The sequence below is a fragment of the Centrocercus urophasianus genome, unplaced genomic scaffold, assembly GCF_019232065.1.
Source record: "Centrocercus urophasianus isolate 14NV4802_14NV808 unplaced genomic scaffold, USGS_Curo_1.0 seq_13, whole genome shotgun sequence".
NCBI classification, from domain to species: Eukaryota; Metazoa; Chordata; class Aves; order Galliformes; family Phasianidae; genus Centrocercus; species Centrocercus urophasianus.
Genome location: NW_024884475.1, coordinates 35,184,039 through 35,205,533, shown reverse-complemented (window position 1 = coordinate 35,205,533; position 21,495 = coordinate 35,184,039). Strand labels below are relative to the sequence as shown.

The following is a 21,495-nucleotide window of genomic DNA, read 5'->3' as shown; positions in this document are numbered from 1 at the left end:
GCTCCATGTTCTTACAGCTGCTTTATATTTTTACAATCAAATCCATTTTTGAGTTACTTGGAAAAGTCTGTGTGTGTATCCTGAACTTGTATCCTGAACTCATCACTGTGTAAGTACCACATTAAATGTGAGCCAAGTGTTACTATTTCATCTATTTTCCAGATATTAAAATAAAACATGTTCCAAAGCATCCCTTCTGACACCGTCATTTGAGAGATAGAAATGTTATACTCTCATCTTGTAGTTCGGTCTGAATTCTGGAGGAGGATGCTGAGCTTTGTTGCTCTATCAGTGTTTATTGTTTTGTTGTTGTTGTTTGATGGTGTTTTTTTGTTTGTTAGTTTGTTTCTGTTGTTGTTTGTTTGTTTTTTCCCTACTGGCATGCATGGTATGAGCCCAGAGCTCATGTGTGTCTCCAGATGCTTCACCTGGAGAGCTTTACATCACTTTGGAAGCCAGTTCTTGTAAGCTAGGTTTTGCAGTGCCTAATTTAGAGATATGTAAATCCTGTATTAGATAAGGCTTTCTTTATGGAGTATGCTTTGCACTACTCTTCATTTGGAAGTAAAACATTTGGAATTGGATTGCTTCCCAGAACAGCTTCATCTAGGAGAAAGTTTTTAGCCTGTTGGGCTGTAACTACAGTCTAACTAGAATGAAGAGCCAAAGTTAGCAGGAGTTTCAGCAGCAGAGCTTGTCCTCATTGAAGTAAATTTCCGTATTTAATTATTTTCCCTTTTGTCTGTAGGGTAAATCTTAAAATGCTGTTTGTATTTCTGTAGTGTTGCTCCATGTGTTATTGTGGAATGGAAAACTTGGGGACAGTGGATTGGAAAATTGACGTTCATCTTGTTTATGTTTTAATTGGAGATCTTGATAAATTTGTACAGATTTGAAAGGTTGGCCTGGGAAAGGTGCATTTCTAAAGATGGAGGTTAATGTGATGTAATTAGTTTTCTGTAAGCTGGAGATTATCTGTTTTTCAGAGTGATAATGCAAGAAGAAAAGACTGACGAAGCAAAAGTGAATAATGAAGGCAAAGGGGATTAAAAAATAATCTTCACAGCCACGTAATTGTTATGCCAACAAAAATTACACTCAAGTAAAAAGTGGCTTTGGCTGTCAGTAGATACATCTGCAATTCAAAATAGCAACCTGAATGTCATCTGACATTCTTTGTGTACGTTTTCCTTTACAGGCTGCATTTTACTCTCCTGAAGTGGTGTTTCCCTCCTCTTATACTCTAGCCAAAGTTGATCGTAGCAACAGCAGTAAATTAAACATTCCAAGTTTGCAAGCTGTAACATTAAGCCTTCAGAGATGTCACTGAGTTACCTTGGAAACTTCACACAGTCAGAATGTGCTGGTACTTAGTTCAGGATGAAAAGCTTGTATTTTGCTTTTTAAACTGAAGTTATTCATGCACATTCAGTTTGTGCATATTTTATTTATTTGTCCAGTAGTACAGAATCATATTTTGAATGGATCAATATGAAGTATGTAATTGCATAGGAAAAATGAGATTTTGTTAAGCTGAATACAAAGCTGATGTGGCTTGATTTTATTTATTATTATTATTATTTTAATGATCAGATTTTTTTTCAGTATCAATCTGCACCAGGTTATGCCTAGGGCTTAATCATAGAAGGGTCTAGAGCTGTCCTGGATGGCTTCAAGCTGCACCAAGGGACATTTAGGCCGGACGTTAGGAAATACTACTTTTCTGAAAGAGTGGCCAGGCACTGGAATGGGCTGCCCAAGGAGGTGGTGGAGTCACCAACACTGGAGGTGTTCAAGGAATGTTTGGATTTTGTGTTGAGGGACATGGTTTAGTGAGAACTATTGGTGACAGGTGGATGGTTGGGCTGGATGATCTTGAAGGTCTTTTCCAACCTTGGTTTTTTTTTTTTTGGTTTTTTTTTTTTAGTGTTTAACAAAATTAGTTCATCTGTGCTTGCTATGAGGTGTAGATTACATCCCCAGCCCTAGACAACAGGAGCATTTGTACAGTTTTGTTCTTCTCAGGCTGCTTAACTTGCGAGTTTCTGCACAACCCTTACTTGTGACATCCAGCAACAAATCAACCTTAATAAAAGAGAAGAAGGTAGCTGCATACAGCAGTTGTTAATGTTGGAAGGCTTTGGTTTTGTTTTTGCTACAAAAGCTTGGATAACACTGACAGTGCTCTCCTGTGGCAAAATTTCATCCAGAAGTGTTGCTTTAGAGATTACAACACTACACTTGGATTTAATTTTTTTTACAAACTTAAATACTCGTTCCCTGAATCTAGAGTTAAATGTTCCATGAGCACTGTTTGGTGTGTTGCTTGATTGGCTATCCTAAGGATATTCTAGAGGATGTTAGAAGTGCTCACAGCTGTGTTTGTGGTAAGTGGTCTTTGGCCTTCTGAAACAGAATTGATAGGCCAGTTTACTTATTATGTTTGTATGTAAGAAACTGTGCCTCTGTTTTAAATTAAGGTGTTGGATGTATCATGTATTTAGCAGTCCTGAGAAGTTTTATGCAAGAGCAAAATAGCGTTAATGTGACCATCCTGAACATATAAAGCGACTGGACCTGTCAGAAGGTCAGTGGTAATAATATTTGGAGCCCAAATTGTGTCTGGTCTGGTGTGTCTTGTAAAAATTTTTCAGGTCTCTCCTGTAGTGATTTGCCAAAAAAAAAAAGTTTAGCACTGAATGAGTGTTGAGCCAGACAGAGAACAAATCAGAATGTCTTCTTGTTGAAAATCAAACTTCCAATTTTATTGTAAAACGTCTGTGGTCAGTAAAGCTAGACTACCTCCTCTTGTAACTACTACTTAGCATTTCTGTACAGAAGCCAGCTACAATTTATCTGTCTTATTTTTCAATGTTTTTACAACTGTGACAATAATGCCAAAAATTCTCAAACAAGGACTGCAGTGCTGGACCGTGATGATACTGATGGCTGAAAAGTGGAGCTGTGGATTAGTATGTATGCTTTAACGTGTGCATGTTGCCCCCAGCACTGCTGGGAGGAGGTGATCTCCTAGAATTGCTTTGTCTCTCTCTTACTCCTTCCATTGTGCTCTTCTTGTGCATATGCCTCTGCACAAGCTTTTTCTTTTGATAGGATGGACTGGTAGAGATTCTGCATGAGATCCAATTGTTTTAAATCCCTAACATTTGGAAGTCTGTCGTTCGGTGCAGTTTCTTGATTTACCAATTTCATGCTTCTGCTTACATCATCAATGAATCCTGGCTGCTGACCTTCACTTGAGATGCAGCATGGCCAAACGTCCAGGTAACAGTCACCATCTCAAAGCTGAGAAGTGTGGGAAAGCTCTGACTTGTTATCACTTGGGATTTCCATCTTGAGATCGTGAGCAGGAGAACTTGTGGTGCCTTTCTTAAGCATATAGAGTACACCTTATTTTTCCCCCCTTCTTCTGTCACTGGAAGTTTTAAAGAAGTAAGCTACCTAGTTCTCAGGTTTCCTTGTGTCTAAACTTTATCATTATTTCATGTATTTTCTCCCATCCTCGGTCTTTTAAAAATCCTCTATGTATGCTCTTTATGCCACCAGCTCTGTTCTATGCAGCACTCTCTTAAAAAGAGGAATGCTGACAGTCTGAGGTTGATTCACCTTTCTGTTCATTTTTGTACACAATGGGTCAAATCCAATGTGAGGTGCCAACTTGAAGCTCACCTGCCATGGTACAGCATTTCTCATGCTGCCACGTAGGTGAATGTTTGGGCTGCCTGTGGAGGGTTTTTGAATAAGAAGGTTTGAACACGCATCTTGCATTTGAATGTGTTCTGTAAAAGTGCATCACAGTGCTGGTGCTGTAGCTGTGCTGTGGTCATGCAAATAAAGAAGAAAATAAATGGAAAAGCAGTATTACAAAATATACTTAAACCTACTGTGAGCCTTGCAGAGGATGCAGTACAAACTGTCTTGAGTCCTCCAGCTGAGGAGTCTGATAAAATTCAACATCCAAAAACCAGGAATTGAGAAAATTGTTTTTGTCTTTGAAGGAATAGCTTCTGATAAAAGACAGCAGGAACAGTGCAAAAGGAAATGCTTTCCTGACGTTTTTATTTGAATCAGTAAAGCAGCTCAAAACCCGGGGATTATTTGTAGAGTGGTTAATCTTTCTCAAAGCCAATCTGTGAGGGTATAAGAAAAGAAAACAAACCCCTTCAATAGTCCTAGGAAACACAGGCAGTTTGGTTCATGACCAGGAGTTTGTTGGTGCTTTGGTTGTTTGTTTTCAGAAATAGCATCAGTCCTACATTTCCAAATTCTCTATGATTTCCCTGAGGACTTTTTCCTTGTGTCTCTGGTGTACTGACCAAGCACTACGTTTCAGGGGGCAGTTGCACATGGCCAACAACCATCTCCCCTGGTGATCAGAAACTTATATTGTACAGCCTATCTTAAAATTCTAATTTAAGTGTTATAATAATTAGATTTACATAAAAAACAATATGAATAATATCTCTAGAAACAATGCCTTTGAGGATTTTGTTGTCTCGTACAACTTGTTTGTGGGGTGAACTGCCTGGAGTGAGTAGCTGGCAGTTGAGTATTTCTGATAATCAGCTATGCATATACAGAGTGTTTAAAATTCACTGTACATAAATATAAAACATTTTCTCTGCTTTAGTACTGTTGATGATAATTTTAAGGAACTGTCATATTTGAATCATCAGGAGATGCAGATCTGTGCAGCTTTTCAAAGCAGTGAGGTACTCTTGAAACAAGTAGCCCTCATCTAAACATCTCCATTAACTACTGGCCTGTAACCTCACTTTCTCTGAGTCTGGATTTTTAATAAGGTGTGCTTTTAAAGTCATCTGTCCTGAGAAGATTTGCAGTTGAACGGGCAGGTTGTCATGTAGTTACATGACAATGTTACACATTGTCACAGACAATGTAACAATGTAACATGGTTACATGCAATGTTACACTGGGCAAGTGACTATGTAAAGCGGTGAAGTTCTTCAGAAGTATGCAGGAAAAAAAACTGGTGGCCAGTTCCTTCTCTTGTGGGGGAAAGTAGGGTGTGATAAAGACACTGATCAAATTGAAAATTGTGCTCTTGGTGAGAGATCTAGTGTTTCTCTTTGATGTAGCCAGATTTGTGGACCTTCAATTCACATTCCTCTCATTTCAGCGATAGGGTGTTAAATGCATCCAAACGATGAAGAAAAACTTAGGGCAAAAATGTGGCTCCTAATGCAGATTCATCAGTGTAGTGATGGGATGTATGTCCGGGCATGGCTAGGAATCCTCCTTGGCTGTGGTGGGTAGGCAAGGCACTGTGTACACTGTTTGTGGAGATGCAATTTGAAGCACAGCTGTAAATTGTTTTCTTGCAGCCCTGTATATTTATGTGAGTCTGGCAAGGAAAACAGGTGCTGTATGTATTTTATTCTGTTGTGTGACAAATAGCTAGTTTTCCTCAGTGTTTGCATATACCTCTTTCATTCTCCAGAGTCCTCTTCTGTTTTTCTCTTTAGAATGCCTTTACAGAGATGTGCTGTGATGATCCTGAGCTTCATCGCAGCCCTTGTTCATACACTTACAGTTTCCAACTGAGGCCCTGATCCTGCAATATGAATACAGTGATACTTTGTGAGGAACCTCAGGAGTGGATCAGGTCTTTATTTTTCTAGCAATAGTAACTCAGCTTTCTCAGACATTAAAGAACAGGCTATAGTCCCTTTGAAAATTTTTATGGATGCATTTCATCTTGGAAACGTGCCACCAATGTCTGTCTATTGCTTTGTGATATAGTTCTGACTCCTGAGACATGTTCTTGCTGAAATACTTCCAAAATAAAACTCTTGCTGTCTCAGCTATATTTGGATGAACAGTGGGATGAGTTACGGTTTATCAGATCGGCTTTCAGGACTTGCTCTCTAGTGAGGCCCTGAGGTTTCAGAGAATGGAAAGTCTGTACAGGTCTTTTACAGCTTTTTCCATCCCTTCTACCCAGACCACCTTTTCTTTAACATAAAACCACAGTGTTCTGCTTCCCTGGGCAACTCATTCTTTCTGTCTCTCCAGTCCTTCAGCTTACATAAAAGGAATCCCTTTTAAATGCCCATTCCAGGTCAGATTTATGCTACCAGGTATCATTGATTTTGATAAATATTTTTATTTGGTAGTGCTGGAAAGCCAGCAATCAATATATTTTTGTCTCTTTTTGTGAGGTATGTCTGCATTTTGATGGGTTGAAAGTAGTGTAGTGGCACAGTGCCTTGAAATATTTCAGCTCTTTTTGAGGTAAAATTTCTTTCACAATTTGTTCTTCACATCAAAAAGTGGGTATTTATACTTTTCATCTGAGTCCTTATTCAGAAATTGTCATATAAGTTGCTTTAGTATTAGACGTATTTATACAATTTTCTTTGTTAGACAAAATCCTTAATTGCATGCATTTCTTGGTTTGGGCATAGCTCCATGAATTGCTTTAGAATGTTTTTTTTTAGCAAGATTATTAAGAACTGAAAGTAGCCATCCTCTGCAGTACAATTGTGTTGGTATTTCCTTCTTTATTTCTGTGGGCAAGGTAAAGCAGAACCCAGCCTAGTATGTGCAGTGCTTGCTGGTCACTGCTTTTGGGTTCTGTTTTCTTGAGGCTTTCAGCACATTTTAGTCATGCACAGCGCACTGTCTCATTGACTTCAAGTCCATTTGATGCACAGTTAAACGTGTGTAAATTTCAGTAACCACTGGTGTATGGAGCTCTACAACCACACTGCAAAGATACTTTGTAACAAATAATTAAAAAAAAAAAAGAAAAACAAGCTGAAGGCAAAAGGAAAATTTTCAGTTCCAAATGTGAAGAAAAAGCATTGGTTTTATTTCCGCTGTCATTAAAAAAAGATAATAGGTTAAGTATGTATAAGAAAGTAGACAGGAGTTATTTTAGGGTGTTCTTTATTTCCCTATTGGTTCAGATGCTATAATAATATTATTAACAACAAACTAGATCCAGGTCTCATTAAATTAATACTACAGAAAGATAATGAGAAAATTGCCAAGTAATGAGAAAAAAACCAGAAGGCTTAAAACTTATTAAATAATTGTGGCTGGTGAGCAGTCTTTGTAGTCAAAGCGCCTGGGTCTGAAAAATGACCCTGATAGTTTGCCAGCAGACATTATCTGGTAATTTGTGTTAAACTCAATTTTTGTAGAAGGAAGAGTGCAAAGCAGAATGTGACCTCAGTGGAGCAGGAGGGATCACTTAAAACTCGTCTAGCTGAATCTACTCATAGGTATAAGAGCTTTGGAAAATGCATCAAAAGCTTTAAAGAAATAAATGAGTAAAATAATTGCCTCTTACAATATAAACAAACAATAAAATACATGTAAGCAATGAATGCAAGAAGGACATGTATGATTTTGTAGGTAGTCAGAGATTTATGCTCCAATAAAAGATGAAAGTGTGTAATGGATGAAATATGACCGTTCTATGAGGAGAGAGAATAATTAAAAGTAAAGAAGTGCACCTTCCAGTGGAAAAATGTTTGCATTCGAGGGCTGTGTTCTTCCTTGTGCCGAGTTCCATCACGTGGCCCAACTTTGGGTTCATTTCTTCACTGTCAGAGATTTTTAGTTGAGGTTGAAGAGAGTACGAAAAAGAAGAAAAAGACAAAACATGTTTATGCTCTGGGGAGTTTCACAAATAATTGAACAAACTTCTATTTGTGTAGTGCTTTCAAGTATGACTTTTCTAACATAAATTACAATTACAGGAATCTTTGATTGCTGTACAGTTATTACTGAAAGGGGCATCTGGAAAATGTCTTCCATTAGCTGTGCTTTTTGGCAGAGGTTATAAGCAAGCATGGTCAGTGTAATTAAGCTGACAAGTGTTTAAGATACTGTGTTTGTTTACTGCATGTACTCTCCTTCAATAAATATTAGTATGTCTTCTAAATCCTCTACTCTAGCTGGTGACCTTGACAACATTTAAACTGTAGTATAGCATGTAACACAGCTATATGAGGGGCCAGGCAGTTAGCACATCGCTGTTGGCGATAGTCACGTGCAATACATGAGCAGCAACAAATCTCTTTGGGAAAGCTCAGACTGGTAGAGAAGGCAAAATACCTGGACCTCAGTGATTTTTCCCAAGTAAGCTATAAAATTCCTTTGGAGAAAGTCAGCCTGGGGCCCTAAACTTGCAACGCTTACAAAATTTTCTAGGTTTTTGGTGTGAATGTTTTCTTCCTTTTTGTTAAGCATAAAAATAGGATTTGTGAGAATAAGGCACCCGAGAATCAGTTTTACTGTAGAATTTGGGTACATGCTGGACAGTGATCTCTTGATCAGGTGAAATTTAGCAAGAGTTAAGACTGAGCGGCAGCTTTCTAACTCACTTTATTTGATGTCAAGTTTGCAGTGCTTTTTTTAACTTCATTTACTGTTTTATTTAGACACCTCTTTATGTTGTAAACCATGGTGAGACCGGACCAATCCGATGTAACAGGTGCAAGGCTTATATGTGTCCTTTCATGCAGTTTATTGAAGGTGGTAGAAGATATCAGTGTGGCTTTTGCAATTGTATAAATGAAGGTAAGTGATGTTTCTCTGATCTGTGATTCCTGTAAGTCCAGTAAAACTAAAAAGGAACCATATATCTGAAGTGATTTTCTTGACTTGCCGTCATGAAACTGCAGTAAGGAGGCCTATTTCTCAATATCAAAACAAAGCAAAAAACACTTTAAAAAAATTAGAAGCACTTTTTCAATCCAATTTTTAAAAATTTATAAAAAACCACAATGCTGAATTCTGAAGTCCAGTGTGATGTGATCAAAATTTATTTTAAAATACTATATCAACATAGGATACAAGCTGTCTGTATTGCTATCCCAAAGCAACTTTTGTGTAGAAAAATTAAGAAATGTAGATGTTCAGAAAAGACCAAATATTTAGAAGCATGTTAGACTGTCCATGGCTGCGGATGCAGCGGTTAAATAAGCTATTAATCTTACTGTGACAACTGTTGGTTTTCACAGAAGATACCATGCCATATTTGTTCAAGTGTGCTGCATGTGACTCATAACTGTTCTTGTGCTCTTGGCTACATCCCAGCTCTTTGCCAGAAGTAGCCTTTCTAGACATTTGTATCAAGTTGGATTTCCTCAGCTGGATCGCAGTGCTATAGTGCTTTCCCTAATACAGTAATATTTTCAGCTCTGAAACAGGAACCTTGACAGGCTAACTGCAGCTTCTTTTCTGCCCGAGGCTCAGATGTTTGAGCAAGCATAGCAGACAGCAATTTTCAGAGTTTGTTAGCAATTTAAACTTGCATAAAGAGAAATTTGAATGCATTATGAACATTTTAAGAAAGTATCATTTTCAGTTATGCTTTGTATGATTACAGTGTCCTTTATCCAAGAAGGAAATCACTTGGAAAGAAATAAAATAAAAAAATGGAGACCTTAGATGTCCTACAAATTAGGAGGGTGTTCTGTACTTCCCCCCCCACCGCTTTTGACAGGCACAAATTGTGAAAAATAATTATCCTAAATGTACATCAATTGAGAAAAAATAAGCTAAACCTTCCCCACTGTGACCAACCTTCAGACTAACCACATATAAATTGTTGATGACAAAACCCTTGGTTTCTTAATGTTTGCTTGGGAATTTTGCATCTTTTATCTGTAGCTACAGGAGGTTCCCAGTGCAAAGGACTGAATGCAGTTTGCTGTACAGTAGGCCAGGGATGTGAACGTTGCAGAGTGGTATTTTTACATAAAGCAGCACAGGCTTTTGAAAAAGTGCCATTTTTAACTCCAGTGGCTTGAATTAAGCTTTGAGGAGACACTGTCCACTAAGAAAAGAGCCATCGTTTAGCCTGTGTCCTGAGGATAGCAGACTCCTGCCTGTGGAGTAACCTGAGTCAGTTTGCTACTTGAACTTAAGGGATACTGTTGACATGTATGGGGGAATATGCCTTGTTCTCCAAATATAAGAGGACCTGGGCTACCAGAATATAGATTTTGTTTGTTTTCTCAGATGGATGTAGGGATAAAACCTGGCTGAGTGCTTATGCTCTTCCCTTTCTCAGTAACAGAGAGGGCTACATTACCAGGTCATATCTGTGGAATGGAGCTGTTGGGTTGTTCCCCTCTGCTACAAAACAAAAACTTTTTTTTCTGTTCTTGTACTGATTTTCAGTGCCTCCATTCTTCTTCCAACATCTGGACCACATTGGCCGGCGGGTAGACCACTATGAAAGGCCTGAGCTATCTCTGGGATCATATGAATATGTTGCTACTTTGGATTACTGCCGAGTGAGTATCTTCAGTGTGCAAATTGTTATGATTTGATGCCAGCACAAACAGAATCCTATAAATACCTACCTTAGAGTAAGCATGCTTAGAGGCTGAAATATCAGTCTGGGAACATTTTAGAAAATGTGCAGATGTGGAGAATTTAAGCTTACAATAATATGATTTGTTCTTTTGTGTGGAGTATGAATATGAGCCTAGCAAGTAAGAGTAATAAGCAGTGCATCAATGTCCTGGATCACAAGTCCTCAATTGGGATGCTGGTTTGGTCCTAGCAAGTGTGTAGAAGATGTTTTGGGAATACAGATCAAATTCTATTGCACTGTTGCATTTTAACACCATGTCTTCTGTTAATTTTGAGGACAGGCATACACCTAAATTGCCTTCTCAGTGCAAACCTTAGCATGGGAATTTGAATCTTTTCCTGACACGTAGTTTTAGTGTTCTGACCAGTAAGTTATAGTGGAATGGGTTCTGTTTCCTAATACTAAATTACTTAAAAACTTGTTCCAAAGCCCACTCAAGCCATTGGAAATGTTTGTAGTTGATTTTATTAGAGAGCTATATTTGACAATTCCCATAGCATAAATTAGTCAAGCTTTTTGAATTTCCTTACAGAATTTTCCAAAATTCCCAGTGTGGCTTCATCTGCCTGCACTACAGATGTATTTCTTGGTTCTTGCTGAAGTCAGGTAGAATTGTCTTTCTGTCAGTGGAATGAGTTCATGGTAATATTAGGAGAGTAAGTAAGTTGAATCTGACAAAGTCTTGAAGTGTGTGCCAGTAACTTCCTCAGGTGATCAAATTCTTGCTGGTATGAATTAATGAACTGTTGTTGTTCAGTTCTGCTTTCTCGCAGGGATACTGCTCTAAAATCCAATGAAATAGCTGAGATTGCTTCTATGGATTCCATTGAGATCTGGGTTAAACCCCAGATCACAAGATGGCAACTCAGTGATAGTAGTGGGCATTACATGTGTAGCATGAGGGATACCCAGTTACATGCAGCTCCATCAGTGTTGGTTCAGCTTTGCTGATTTCTGCAGCTAGACTTTCGAAAGCGTGTGTACTAAGTAGCTTTGTGCCAGCTTTAGTTCTTCTCTCCTCTGGAGTTGTAACCCTGCATGATACATTCACCAGCACAGTGACTTTTGGCATATAGTTCAAATCAGGGAGTTTCTGTGATAAATCATCCACTGTGGTTTGTCTTCATTTTGTAAAAGCCTGTTTCACAGATGAAGTAGAATGTTAGAAAAAAAGAATTTGTTACAAAATTAGCACACACAGTGGAAATGCTAAGTTTTAGAGAAGTTAACATTAAAGTTAGAAACGTTTAATTCTTTTGTAAATCAGTTTAAGACCAAAACTGAAAAATCATTTCCTTTTGCGCTTATCAAATGACAAGGATGAACAGCTACAAAAAATGTTAACAAATAACAGCTGTTCTGCATTATTGTGCTCCTGCTAAGCGGATGTGGCAAGAGCACAAGTTCTCATTTCAGCCATATATTTGTCAGAAATTATGCAGGGATTCTTTACAAACAGCAGCGTGCTATGAGAAATTTCATAGTGTTTGATACGGTTTATGAAACTAGAATCCAAATGCAGAAGACAGAAGAGCTTTTAAAAATACTGTCTGGTTTTAGTTGACAAGAGTTAATCTTGATTTACATGATTCATATGAGGTGAGATCAAGGGTATAATGATTAGCGTTAAGTGTTCCGAGACTACAGTAAGTCATAATTCAAAGGACAGACGATTTTTTTCTTACACAAAGTTTTCTGAAATCTATTTGTTGCAAGTGTGGTTGGTTACTGGTCAGAAGTCTTTACATGAAGGCTATGAAGCACCGTATGTAACAATAATGGAAGGGTTGTCCTGAGATCAACACCAACTAATAACTGCATTGTCTCAGTGACGTAGGCTTGCCATAAGACTAATATCACTTTTCCTACCAATGATGGTTACTGTTGCTGTTTACGCTCTGTATGATCTTCCTCTCCTGGGTCCATCTGTAAGCATGACATGGCTTTATTTAAAACTAAAACCAAAACCTTCATCATCGTTATTACTTACAGAATATTGTGACAGTGTCTTACACTTTGTGTGCGTTTACATAAGACTGTGGCTAAGAAGCTGTGCCCAAAGGAATCCATACCAGCCCACGTCAGTGCTGTACATGTAGCAGTTGCATACTGTGAACGTGATGCTCTCATTCTTTAATTATCTTAGAGAAGATCAGCTTATTCCTGAAAACACAGTTTTCTTAGCTGTTCAGAATGCACTGGGGCATGAGAAAGCAAGACAGCCAGCCAGACAGGATGCAGATGATCAATGCTTAGTACTGCTAAGGACTGAGATATTCTATTTCTGGTTCAATACTTGGGTCGTGTTTTCTGTTTCCAGAATGGTTAGAAATCACTTAACAAAACCAAATTGAAATATTCCTATTAGCAAGATTATTGTCTGTAAAGTATGGGTACAGAAAAAATCCAAAGACAAATTTGTTTAAATAACTGAATTCCATTAGAAGATGTTAGTATTAAAACAATTAAACAGTTTAATCAACTGTTGCCCTTTAAATACTGTGTGCTAGTAGGATGCTACTTTCTGGTCATACTGTTTTATTCCAAGGGTGGACCTTACCAATCCATCATCTTTCTGTCATGATTACTATTTTTAATCCAAAGCATTCTTCAGATGACTGAACACTGTAGGTAGATTGCCTTACTGTACCATTTGCAAATCTTTTTTGATGGGGCACTGTCTGATTTTCCCTGTTAATGGTATTTTTTTCTGTAGAATAACAAGCCTCCAAATCCACCTGCTTATATCTTCATGATTGATGTATCATACAGAAATATAAACAGTGGCCTTGTTAAACTCATATGCGATGAGCTGAAGACTCTTCTTGATAAACTTCCCAGGTAAAGAAACATAAATGTGTTTGGCTTAACTTCCTGTGCTACAGTTATCATGCAGCTGTGCGTGAATTCAGAAAAGCAGGAAATGTCACAATTTACAATACAAGCATTTTTGAGGTGACAGTGACCAAATGTTAGTTTGTTAATTTTAACATTGCTGGCGATTTCTGAGAATCTTAAATTGATGTCTGGGTTTACTGCTGTGCAAACAGAAAGCATCTGTTGAACTGATTGCACATGCAGCATTCTTTCTTTTCCTTTCGTGCAGTGAACTCTAGTGGTGTTATTAATGAAATCCCAGCTTGTAGTTTTGACTTGCTGCAGTTCCCATGCTGGGAATTCACCCTGTGCTCAGATTTCTGGGAGTCCAAATTCTTTAAGAGAAAAGAATTCTTGGTATCAAAGCAATATGAAAAGGGGCACTGCTGTAAAGATGCGTGGCAGAGAAGCCTGGAAGAGGATGATTGAGAAATTAAAACTAGCGAACGGATTGAGCCAGGTGGCTCCAAGACCTCTTGCTCAGAGGGTTTTGTTCTTTTGCAGACTTGTAGCACAGCAGAAAACACAGTGTTTGCTTGCTTGAAATGTTAAGATAAACATTTTCAAATTTACTTATTCTAAACCAGGAGCCTGACTATTTAGAGATATATGGAGAAACGCATGTATAGAAATTATGCCCCCGAGCTCAGAAAGACAGGCTAACTAGTTGTGCCAGTGTGATTTTTAGACACATAACTTAAAAACATTTGAACATGTGTGATACTGAGATCTCATTTTGAGACTTGAAGAACAGTGTTGTGTGTTGGATGCACAGGTAAGCACCTGCTGTGTTTGCAACTGATCTTTAAAATTATGAAGAAAAATGGGGCTGTGCAAAGCGTGCAGACCATCACAGATCAGAGTGCTATCTGATAAAATTGTCCTAGAGGCAATGCTATGTAAGAATGCTATGTAAGAACTCTGGGACCAGTGGATGATGCAGCTATTTCTCCTGTGAGTAAGAAAGTGTTGTATGTCCTGAGTTCCTGAATGATCTCTGTTAACAGTGTCACTAAGAAAATAGTAGTGTCTGAGTGCTTGAAGTGTTCAGAAATGTGCACTCAGAAGCTATACCTCTTTGTGAGTTGTAGAGTATCTTGGAGAAATTATTTAAAATACTTCTTTATGGAATGTTTTCAATATAGAATATTGATTTCTTTTAGATCAGAGCAGCCCCTTTCTCATCCAGCATCCAGCACTGTCTCCATAGAACAGTCGTGGATTAACATTCCGTATTGACATGAATGTTGAAGATTATAGATGAGAAAAATCTTTTCCCTCCCAAGCTGAATTTTTTTTGATGAAACTTGTGAAACTAACAGAAGGTGCTACTGCACATGTAATTGGGACCAATTTTTTTTAATAGGATCACCTTTTGCTACACTGAGGGCTGTAAACCTGGTAAGGGTGCAATTAATACTAATAGCGATGCTGCTGTTAATTGCAGAGTAGCTACTGCTTAGAGGAGGGATAATTAATTACATCTTCTTGGTGGTTGTTCTCCTTGTTGCACCCGATACAGCCAGCCATCTGCAGCAGCCTTGCATTTCAAGGCCAGAGTTTCAAAGTTGTAACTGTCGTTTTTTAATTTTTCTCACAGAGAAGAACAGGAAGAATCCTCAGCAATTCGAGTTGGTTTTGTCACTTACAACAAGGTCCTCCACTTCTTTAATGTGAAAAGTAACTTAGCTCAGCCTCAGATGATGGTGGTCTCAGACGTTGGAGAAGTTTTTGTTCCTTTGCTGGATGGCTTCCTTGTTAACTTCCAGGAATCACGCTCTGTTGTTAACAAGTAAAGTACAATTATTCCATATCTGAATAAGATCTAGATGCTATAATAAGCACTTTTTCCTTTTAGCTCGTTGTCTTGGAGAGTCTGGGCAACAAGCATGTGTTTGTTGAAATGCTTCAGAAGTCATTGGATGCTTGAAGTCCTGCATTTCCCTCTCTGAGGCAAAGCGAAAGTGCTATCGACTCCACAATGCTGAATTTGGAAGCCTATTTAGGCCAGCTCTAAACCATGCATCATTAGCTGTGCCATTTCAAAAATGGGAGAGGGCTGCACCTTTGAGCCACGTTGCATGTTTTTCCTTCTATGTATGTGATCAATACCTTAATGTGTAATCCTTTATGTTGTCAGCTTTGGAGTAATGCATTTCAGTAGAACTTTAAAATTCAAAACGAGATTGAACAATGAAAATTCTTTTTTAATTTGCTTGGAAAACATGAAAAACATCTTCCTCTGTGAAGATGTGGTCTGGTACATTTTGGGGGGTTATCAAAAATACTAAGCAGTTGAGACACTCATCCTTTCCTCTTCTGTAGCTTGTTGGACCAGATTCCTGAAATGTTTGCAGACACTAATGAGAGTGAGACCATCTTTGCTCCTGTTATCCAGGCTGGCATGGAGGCGCTAAAGGTTAGAATGTTCCTCTCTGAAACAGAAGCAGCTCTTTAATTAGGACTGGGCTTGATAAGCTACCTAAATTCCATTTGCTGAAGGGCAGTAATGAGTCCTCCTACAAACTGCAATGGAAAAGAGAAAAATGACTGTTTCCAGCATTGATGTTCCATTATTCTAACAGCACATATGAACTTTCTTAGTTGAAATGAAAACACTGATGGGCACATCTGTTTTCAAAGTCTTCTCGAGGTCCCTCAAGAGTCTGTTCCATATTGGAAGGATGTTTAGGGAAAGATGGAGAGCAGGAGCTCTTTTTTGTTGTTCAGTATTTGAGAGATAAAAAGGTGTTTAGTTACTACAAAATCATTAGATACTTGGGATGTTTGCACAGATTTGTTGTCTTTGTATGTCTGAATGGCAGATTAAGAACTGGAGTAAGATACAGCAGCTTTACTCTGCCTATTCTCCAGCTTCTGCTGACTTTGTACAAAATGAGGTATTTATGACTACAGAATTGAGTGGGGAGTGGGAGGGTTTCTACTGAACTGCCAGCTTCTCACAGCATGCATACATCTGAAAATGAAACTGTGGATCAAATGCATCCCCAGCAGCTTTCTGTATGTCAGGGATAGCCCTCAAAATGCTGACATTTCCGTGGAGTTCTGCCAATAAAAGAATGACACCACAAGATTTGTAGGGACAGAAAAACAGCCAGAGTTGTTTTCCAGTCGCTGATTTATCTGTGAGCTGTGTACAAACAAATCACAAACTGTGAGTCAAGAAGTCTGTTATACCAAAATTACACAGCATTTCTCAAACTTGTTTCTTAAATATTTATTTTGTTCTTATTCATAGTAGCAGAAGGTGTATGTGCAGAACATTTGGTTACCAATTCTATCAAAATGCTCTTTCTTGGTATTTGACCTCTGCAAAACAAACTTAAATGTGAATTTTCTTTTACTGCTGCTCCTAAAAGTTGTCAAGTAAGCTTTTTTATTAAACTCAGTACTTAAAAGTGATAATTTGCTAGGATGTTCACTGTAAATTACGAATACGCACATACATGTGTTCAAGAAAGCTAATCTTGTCTCAAAAGAATGAAATGGATTCTATTGCTCTTCAGTATCAATGCATTTTTTGAAATGGTAATTTTAGACAGTTTCCCAAAAATTCCTGATGGATGTTATTAGTAATGGGTGTGTGCTCAGTCAGTCACTCTTTACAGAAGGCTTTGTAAAAGTTACCAAAAAAAGAACCTGGTGTTCATAATTAAAAACTACAATGCTTGAACTAGTAGGGGTGAAATTTCATCTCTGTTAAAAGTAAGATACTGTCTTTGATTGCATTTCTGCCATAGCAAACAAATTTCTACTTTTCCCAGAAGAATGGCATGGCGTATTTTGAGATGTGGACTAATCTTGTGCGCATCTTTAGATCTGGAGGGGAAAGAGTCCCGAAGCAGAGTAGTGTCGGTAGTCTCAGGTATTGCATTTTTAAACTAGATGTGTTGGTAAGCCTGGAGCAGGAAAAGAACAATTACTCCCTTTCCTTCTTCTTTCCTTTCACCCAGTTTAATGCTCAATGAGTTCAGTTGCCAATTAGCGATCTCAATAACAAGTGAAAAACTGTTTCTTAAATTTTGGTGGAAAAGTTTGTTACAGTACAGAGGTGCCTACGGCACTGCTGCTGTTCTCTGGAATTCAGGTTTTCCTGTCAGCAGATTGCCATCCCAGTTAGCAAATATCACTGCCTCATTATAGCTGTCAATAAGAATTGAAAACTTTGGCTAAAATTGGTATTCACTTTGTTTCTTCGTGAAAGGAGAAGTGCAGCACAAGTTCCGCTGCTTCTATTTTTAGTGTAGGTTTGAATGCAGAATCTTGTACAGGAGGGTAGTTGTCACTCTTTAAAAACATAATGACCTGAACTGAAATAAATGTATTTTCTGTTAAATTACATTTCCTTTTAATTAATTGTATCTAATTTAAAATTCTGTAGGAGAGGTACTTCTTGTACTCATTGAGATTTTAGCTTCCTATGCAGAAATTACTGTACTAATGCATCATCCAGCACATCTGTGTTAGACTGCATTATTTACTGACATAAAATTCCCAGCTTTGGGAATCCATCAAGTGTAAAGACTCCAAATGAATTATTTAGCTCTGAAGAACCTTTGCAAGAAATGCTACTGTTCTAAGAGAAACAAGAGAGTCTGAAAACTAGGCTTGTTAATCTTAGCAGTAGATTCAATGCCTATATGGGTGTCTTTGTAACAGGCTGCAGAATGTGCTGGGAAACTGTTTATCTTCCACTCTTCATTGCCAACTGCTGAAGCACCGGGAAAACTGAGAAACAGAGATGACAAAAAGCTACTCAACACAGATAAAGAAAAGGTATTTATATGTATAAAGGAAATCCTCATTTATAAAGGAAATGCAGATAATTCCACCCATCAAGTCTGCTACCTACCTGTTCAGTAAGTTAGTTCAGTAAGAATATGAAGTTTTTGATGCATATGCATATCAGTGGAACCTATGGGCAGGGGCAGTGTGGATTTATTCAGATCCACATCTTCTCACTTGAAACTTCCATCATTTTTATTTTTCAGGAGGACATTTGGATTGTGAGTGGTTGCCAACAGATCTAATGTTACTGCATTTCTGTTTTTTAATTTCTTGCAGACACTCTTCCAGCCTCAGGTGAACTGTTACGAGTCCTTAGCCAGAGACTGCGTGGCTAATGGCTGCTGCGTGAATTTGTTCCTCTTCCCAAATCAGTATGTGGACATAGCTTCCTTGGGTCTTGTCACCATGTACACTGGAGGCACACTGTACAGGTACAACAATTTCCAGGTAAGTGGTGCAAGTTCCCAACTTGTCAGCTATTAACAGCTGGGGACTGCTTGTTTTTATTTCAAAGTCTTTTTTGGCAATTTACCTGTAAACTCTTAAAGTAACCGTAGAAAATTTACTTAGCAGAAATGGCAGGTTATGCTACAATTGAAGTGCTGAAATTGTAATTTTACTTTTGCATAGATTGGTTGGCACCTTAAAATTGAATTGACTTACCTAAGTATGCTGACATCTGCAGGGAAGTCAGTTACTCTGTACCTATAGATAAAAATGCTTGCAATAAAGACCAAAACAAAGTCACAACACTACTTGTTTGTTTTAAATGTCAGGGAAATATTTATGGGAAATACGGGACTTCCCTTGTGTCAGGAGCTGAGCGACAGGAGCATTTTTTGTAAAGTGCACAAGGCTACTCTAATTCTTAAGGCCATACCATATAAACTTAGCTTGGATGGACATTACTGGAGATAGGTGTGACTGAACAGAAACTCTGCATGTCTCAGCCTGGTGATGAACTGGTGGATACTTGCACAGCTCTGTTCCTGTTAATAACGTCTCTATTAAAGGAAAAGAGAGATGTAATCCTGAAAAGATGTGATGTCAGGGAGGGGGAGTGTTGGGTTTCTGCTCGTTTGCTGCCACCCAGTGGTGAACTGCAACTGTTCATTTGCTTCACCTTTCTAGCTCAATTCTGATAGCCCACAGTTCCTAACTGACCTCAGGAGGGACATAGAGAAAAAGACGGGATTTGATGCAATAATGAGGGTTCGAACAAGTACAGGTAATGGTACCCCTTGGGAATCAAAATAAATATGAGATAAATATTTATGAGAATTCTAAGTAATACAGTGCAAGAAGTGTATACAAACTTGTAACAGCAGGCTGCCCATTTTATCTTCATTGTGTACCTTTCGGAAAGTACAGACTGAGAAAATGGCTGTGTATCCCCTTACTGTGTACGTCTATGTAAATTTGCCAGTCAGTCCTGATCATTGTGCATGCAGCCTAAAATGCAAAGCAGTCTTAGAAAAGAGTGTGGTTTGCCCAAAGCTTACACGTGTTTTCATTTTCTAAACAGTTCAAATTGAAGTAATGCTTCTGCTTTTTGACCATTAGTTCTTACTTTCAAACACAAGTATTTGGGGAGAGCATAAACACACTGAGTGGCCCAGTGAGTAATGCCAAAGGCTCTGGAGGTCCCTGAGTCACTGCGCTCCTCGATGGCCCACACAGATTCACTTCCTCTCCTACCCAATGGAGAGAAAATGCCACCAGCAAGGAAGATTGGTGGGCACTGCACCCCCGAGGCAGCACACCCTTGAGGGAAAATAGTTGGTTTTTCATTAAGTAAAATTGAAGTTAGAAAACAGTATCCTTTTTATTTGTAAATTGTAAGAGGATGTTGTGTGCTTGCTTTTTCATCTGGCTGTAGGCTTCAGGGCTACTGACTTCTTTGGGGCTATTTACATGAACAACACTACAGATGTCGAAATGGCAGCAGTTGACTGTGACAAGGCTGTGACAGTAGAGTTCAAACACGACGACAAACTGAATGAGGACAGTGGAGCCTTAATTCAGGTAAAAATGCATTGTGTCATTTACTGACACTGTGAGCAACATTTTTTGTTTTTAATATGACTGCAAAGTGTTACACTGTAGGACTGATGGGAGTGATGCATAGCGTGCACATTTGCTGGTGTTGTAGTACCACTAATAATGTTTAATTAACTCGCCAAAGAATGCTACCTTGAAATGCCAGGCTGTTTCAAAGCTAATGACACCTGTATTTCCCTTCTCATTCCACAAATGGGATCCCAGCAGTTCCTGGAAATGTAAATTGGGCAATAATTAAAACTGACCTTTCTGTGCCTGAATTGCCAGTGCTTGGGATACACTCATACCTAGCAGAAGATTCATCCTAACCATTATCAGATAATGTGAGGTTGCTGTTTACTGTTCTAGATGTTTTGTCATGACCTCATGACCTTTTGCTATTTTAATGACAGAAAATGTTTCAGCTTGAAAAGTTTCACAAAAACTGTAGAATTATCTGAACTTTTGTTTTTAAGCTCCTTAGCTTTTATCATGCTCCCATGTATACTTTATAGGTTAGCAGTTAATCCTTGTATGAATACAGCACTGTGAAACATCCACTTTGGGGTGTCTGATGTCACTTACTGGAGACCTGGTGTAGCAGCGATGATGGAAAAAGTGCTTGGTTTATGGATGTTGCACTAGGGTTGTTGAGAGTTTCATATGAGAGTTTCTTGTGGAAGATGCAGTGCAAAGCTGACCAGTTAGTTTAGCTGCAGTTGGTGTTATGCCCTGCAGGTTTTGGCTTGTATCTGCAGACAAGGTGATGAAATTAGTTTTAATTGTGGTGGTAGGAAACAAACATGTGCCAGGCAGATGCATGCAGTACCAGTGAAATGTTAGCAGTTGGGAAATCTTGAGTGCAGTTCCTTTACTTTTCATTCTTGTGAAGTTTTCCTACATGCTAACATTATATAAAGGTAGAGTTGAAGTCATAAGCAATTTCTTCAGTCATCCCTCAAATTCTACTATCTAAGACAATGGAACAGGCAAGATACAAGGGTGGATATAATAGGACCCCACTTGGGCTTACCAAGATTAGCAAGTTTTTCTTTGTCGCTTTTGACAAAAGCTAAAATGAGCAGAGTACGTCTCAGCAAGCTTCTGATCTCTGATACAGTGTGTTTTCAGCTGCATTTCTTTGGGGCATTTTTCTTGATGGCATATTCAGGTATGGTGTACAATGAAGTGGTCTCTTGTTTTCAGATGATACCAGCAGAGTGTAGCATGACAAAGCACTAAGCCTTCCCAACAGCCATCGTTATTGTCGTACTTCTAAGACTAATAACTTTATAACGCATTTACGTCTAATATATTTACATAAAATTTTGAATCTGTTGCTCCTTTGGTTCAATAGTACTGAAGCAGCACCAAAAAGCCAGGCTGTT

At 38.4% G+C, this 21,495-nt stretch overlaps 1 protein-coding gene across 8 annotated transcripts in view; it reads left to right on the top strand.

The window, feature by feature from the left end:
- Window positions 1-21,495, top strand: part of SEC24D (SEC24 homolog D, COPII coat complex component) — a 51,215-nt gene that overhangs the window by 23,911 nt on the left and 5,809 nt on the right. For 7 of the 8 annotated variants that reach the window (XM_042812503.1, XM_042812504.1, XM_042812506.1 and 4 more), the window contains 9 exons: window positions 8,436-8,574; window positions 10,183-10,298; window positions 13,098-13,222; window positions 14,859-15,050; window positions 15,584-15,677; window positions 17,939-18,055; window positions 18,344-18,514; window positions 19,199-19,295; window positions 19,947-20,092. In XM_042812503.1, the coding sequence (XP_042668437.1) occupies window positions 8,436-8,574; window positions 10,183-10,298; window positions 13,098-13,222; window positions 14,859-15,050; window positions 15,584-15,677; window positions 17,939-18,055; window positions 18,344-18,514; window positions 19,199-19,295; window positions 19,947-20,092 (1,197 nt within the window). The remainder of the gene's footprint in view (window positions 1-8,435; window positions 8,575-10,182; window positions 10,299-13,097; window positions 13,223-14,858; window positions 15,051-15,583; window positions 15,678-17,938; window positions 18,056-18,343; window positions 18,515-19,198; window positions 19,296-19,946; window positions 20,093-21,495) is intronic. The other variant, XM_042812507.1, reaches the window with a different exon arrangement.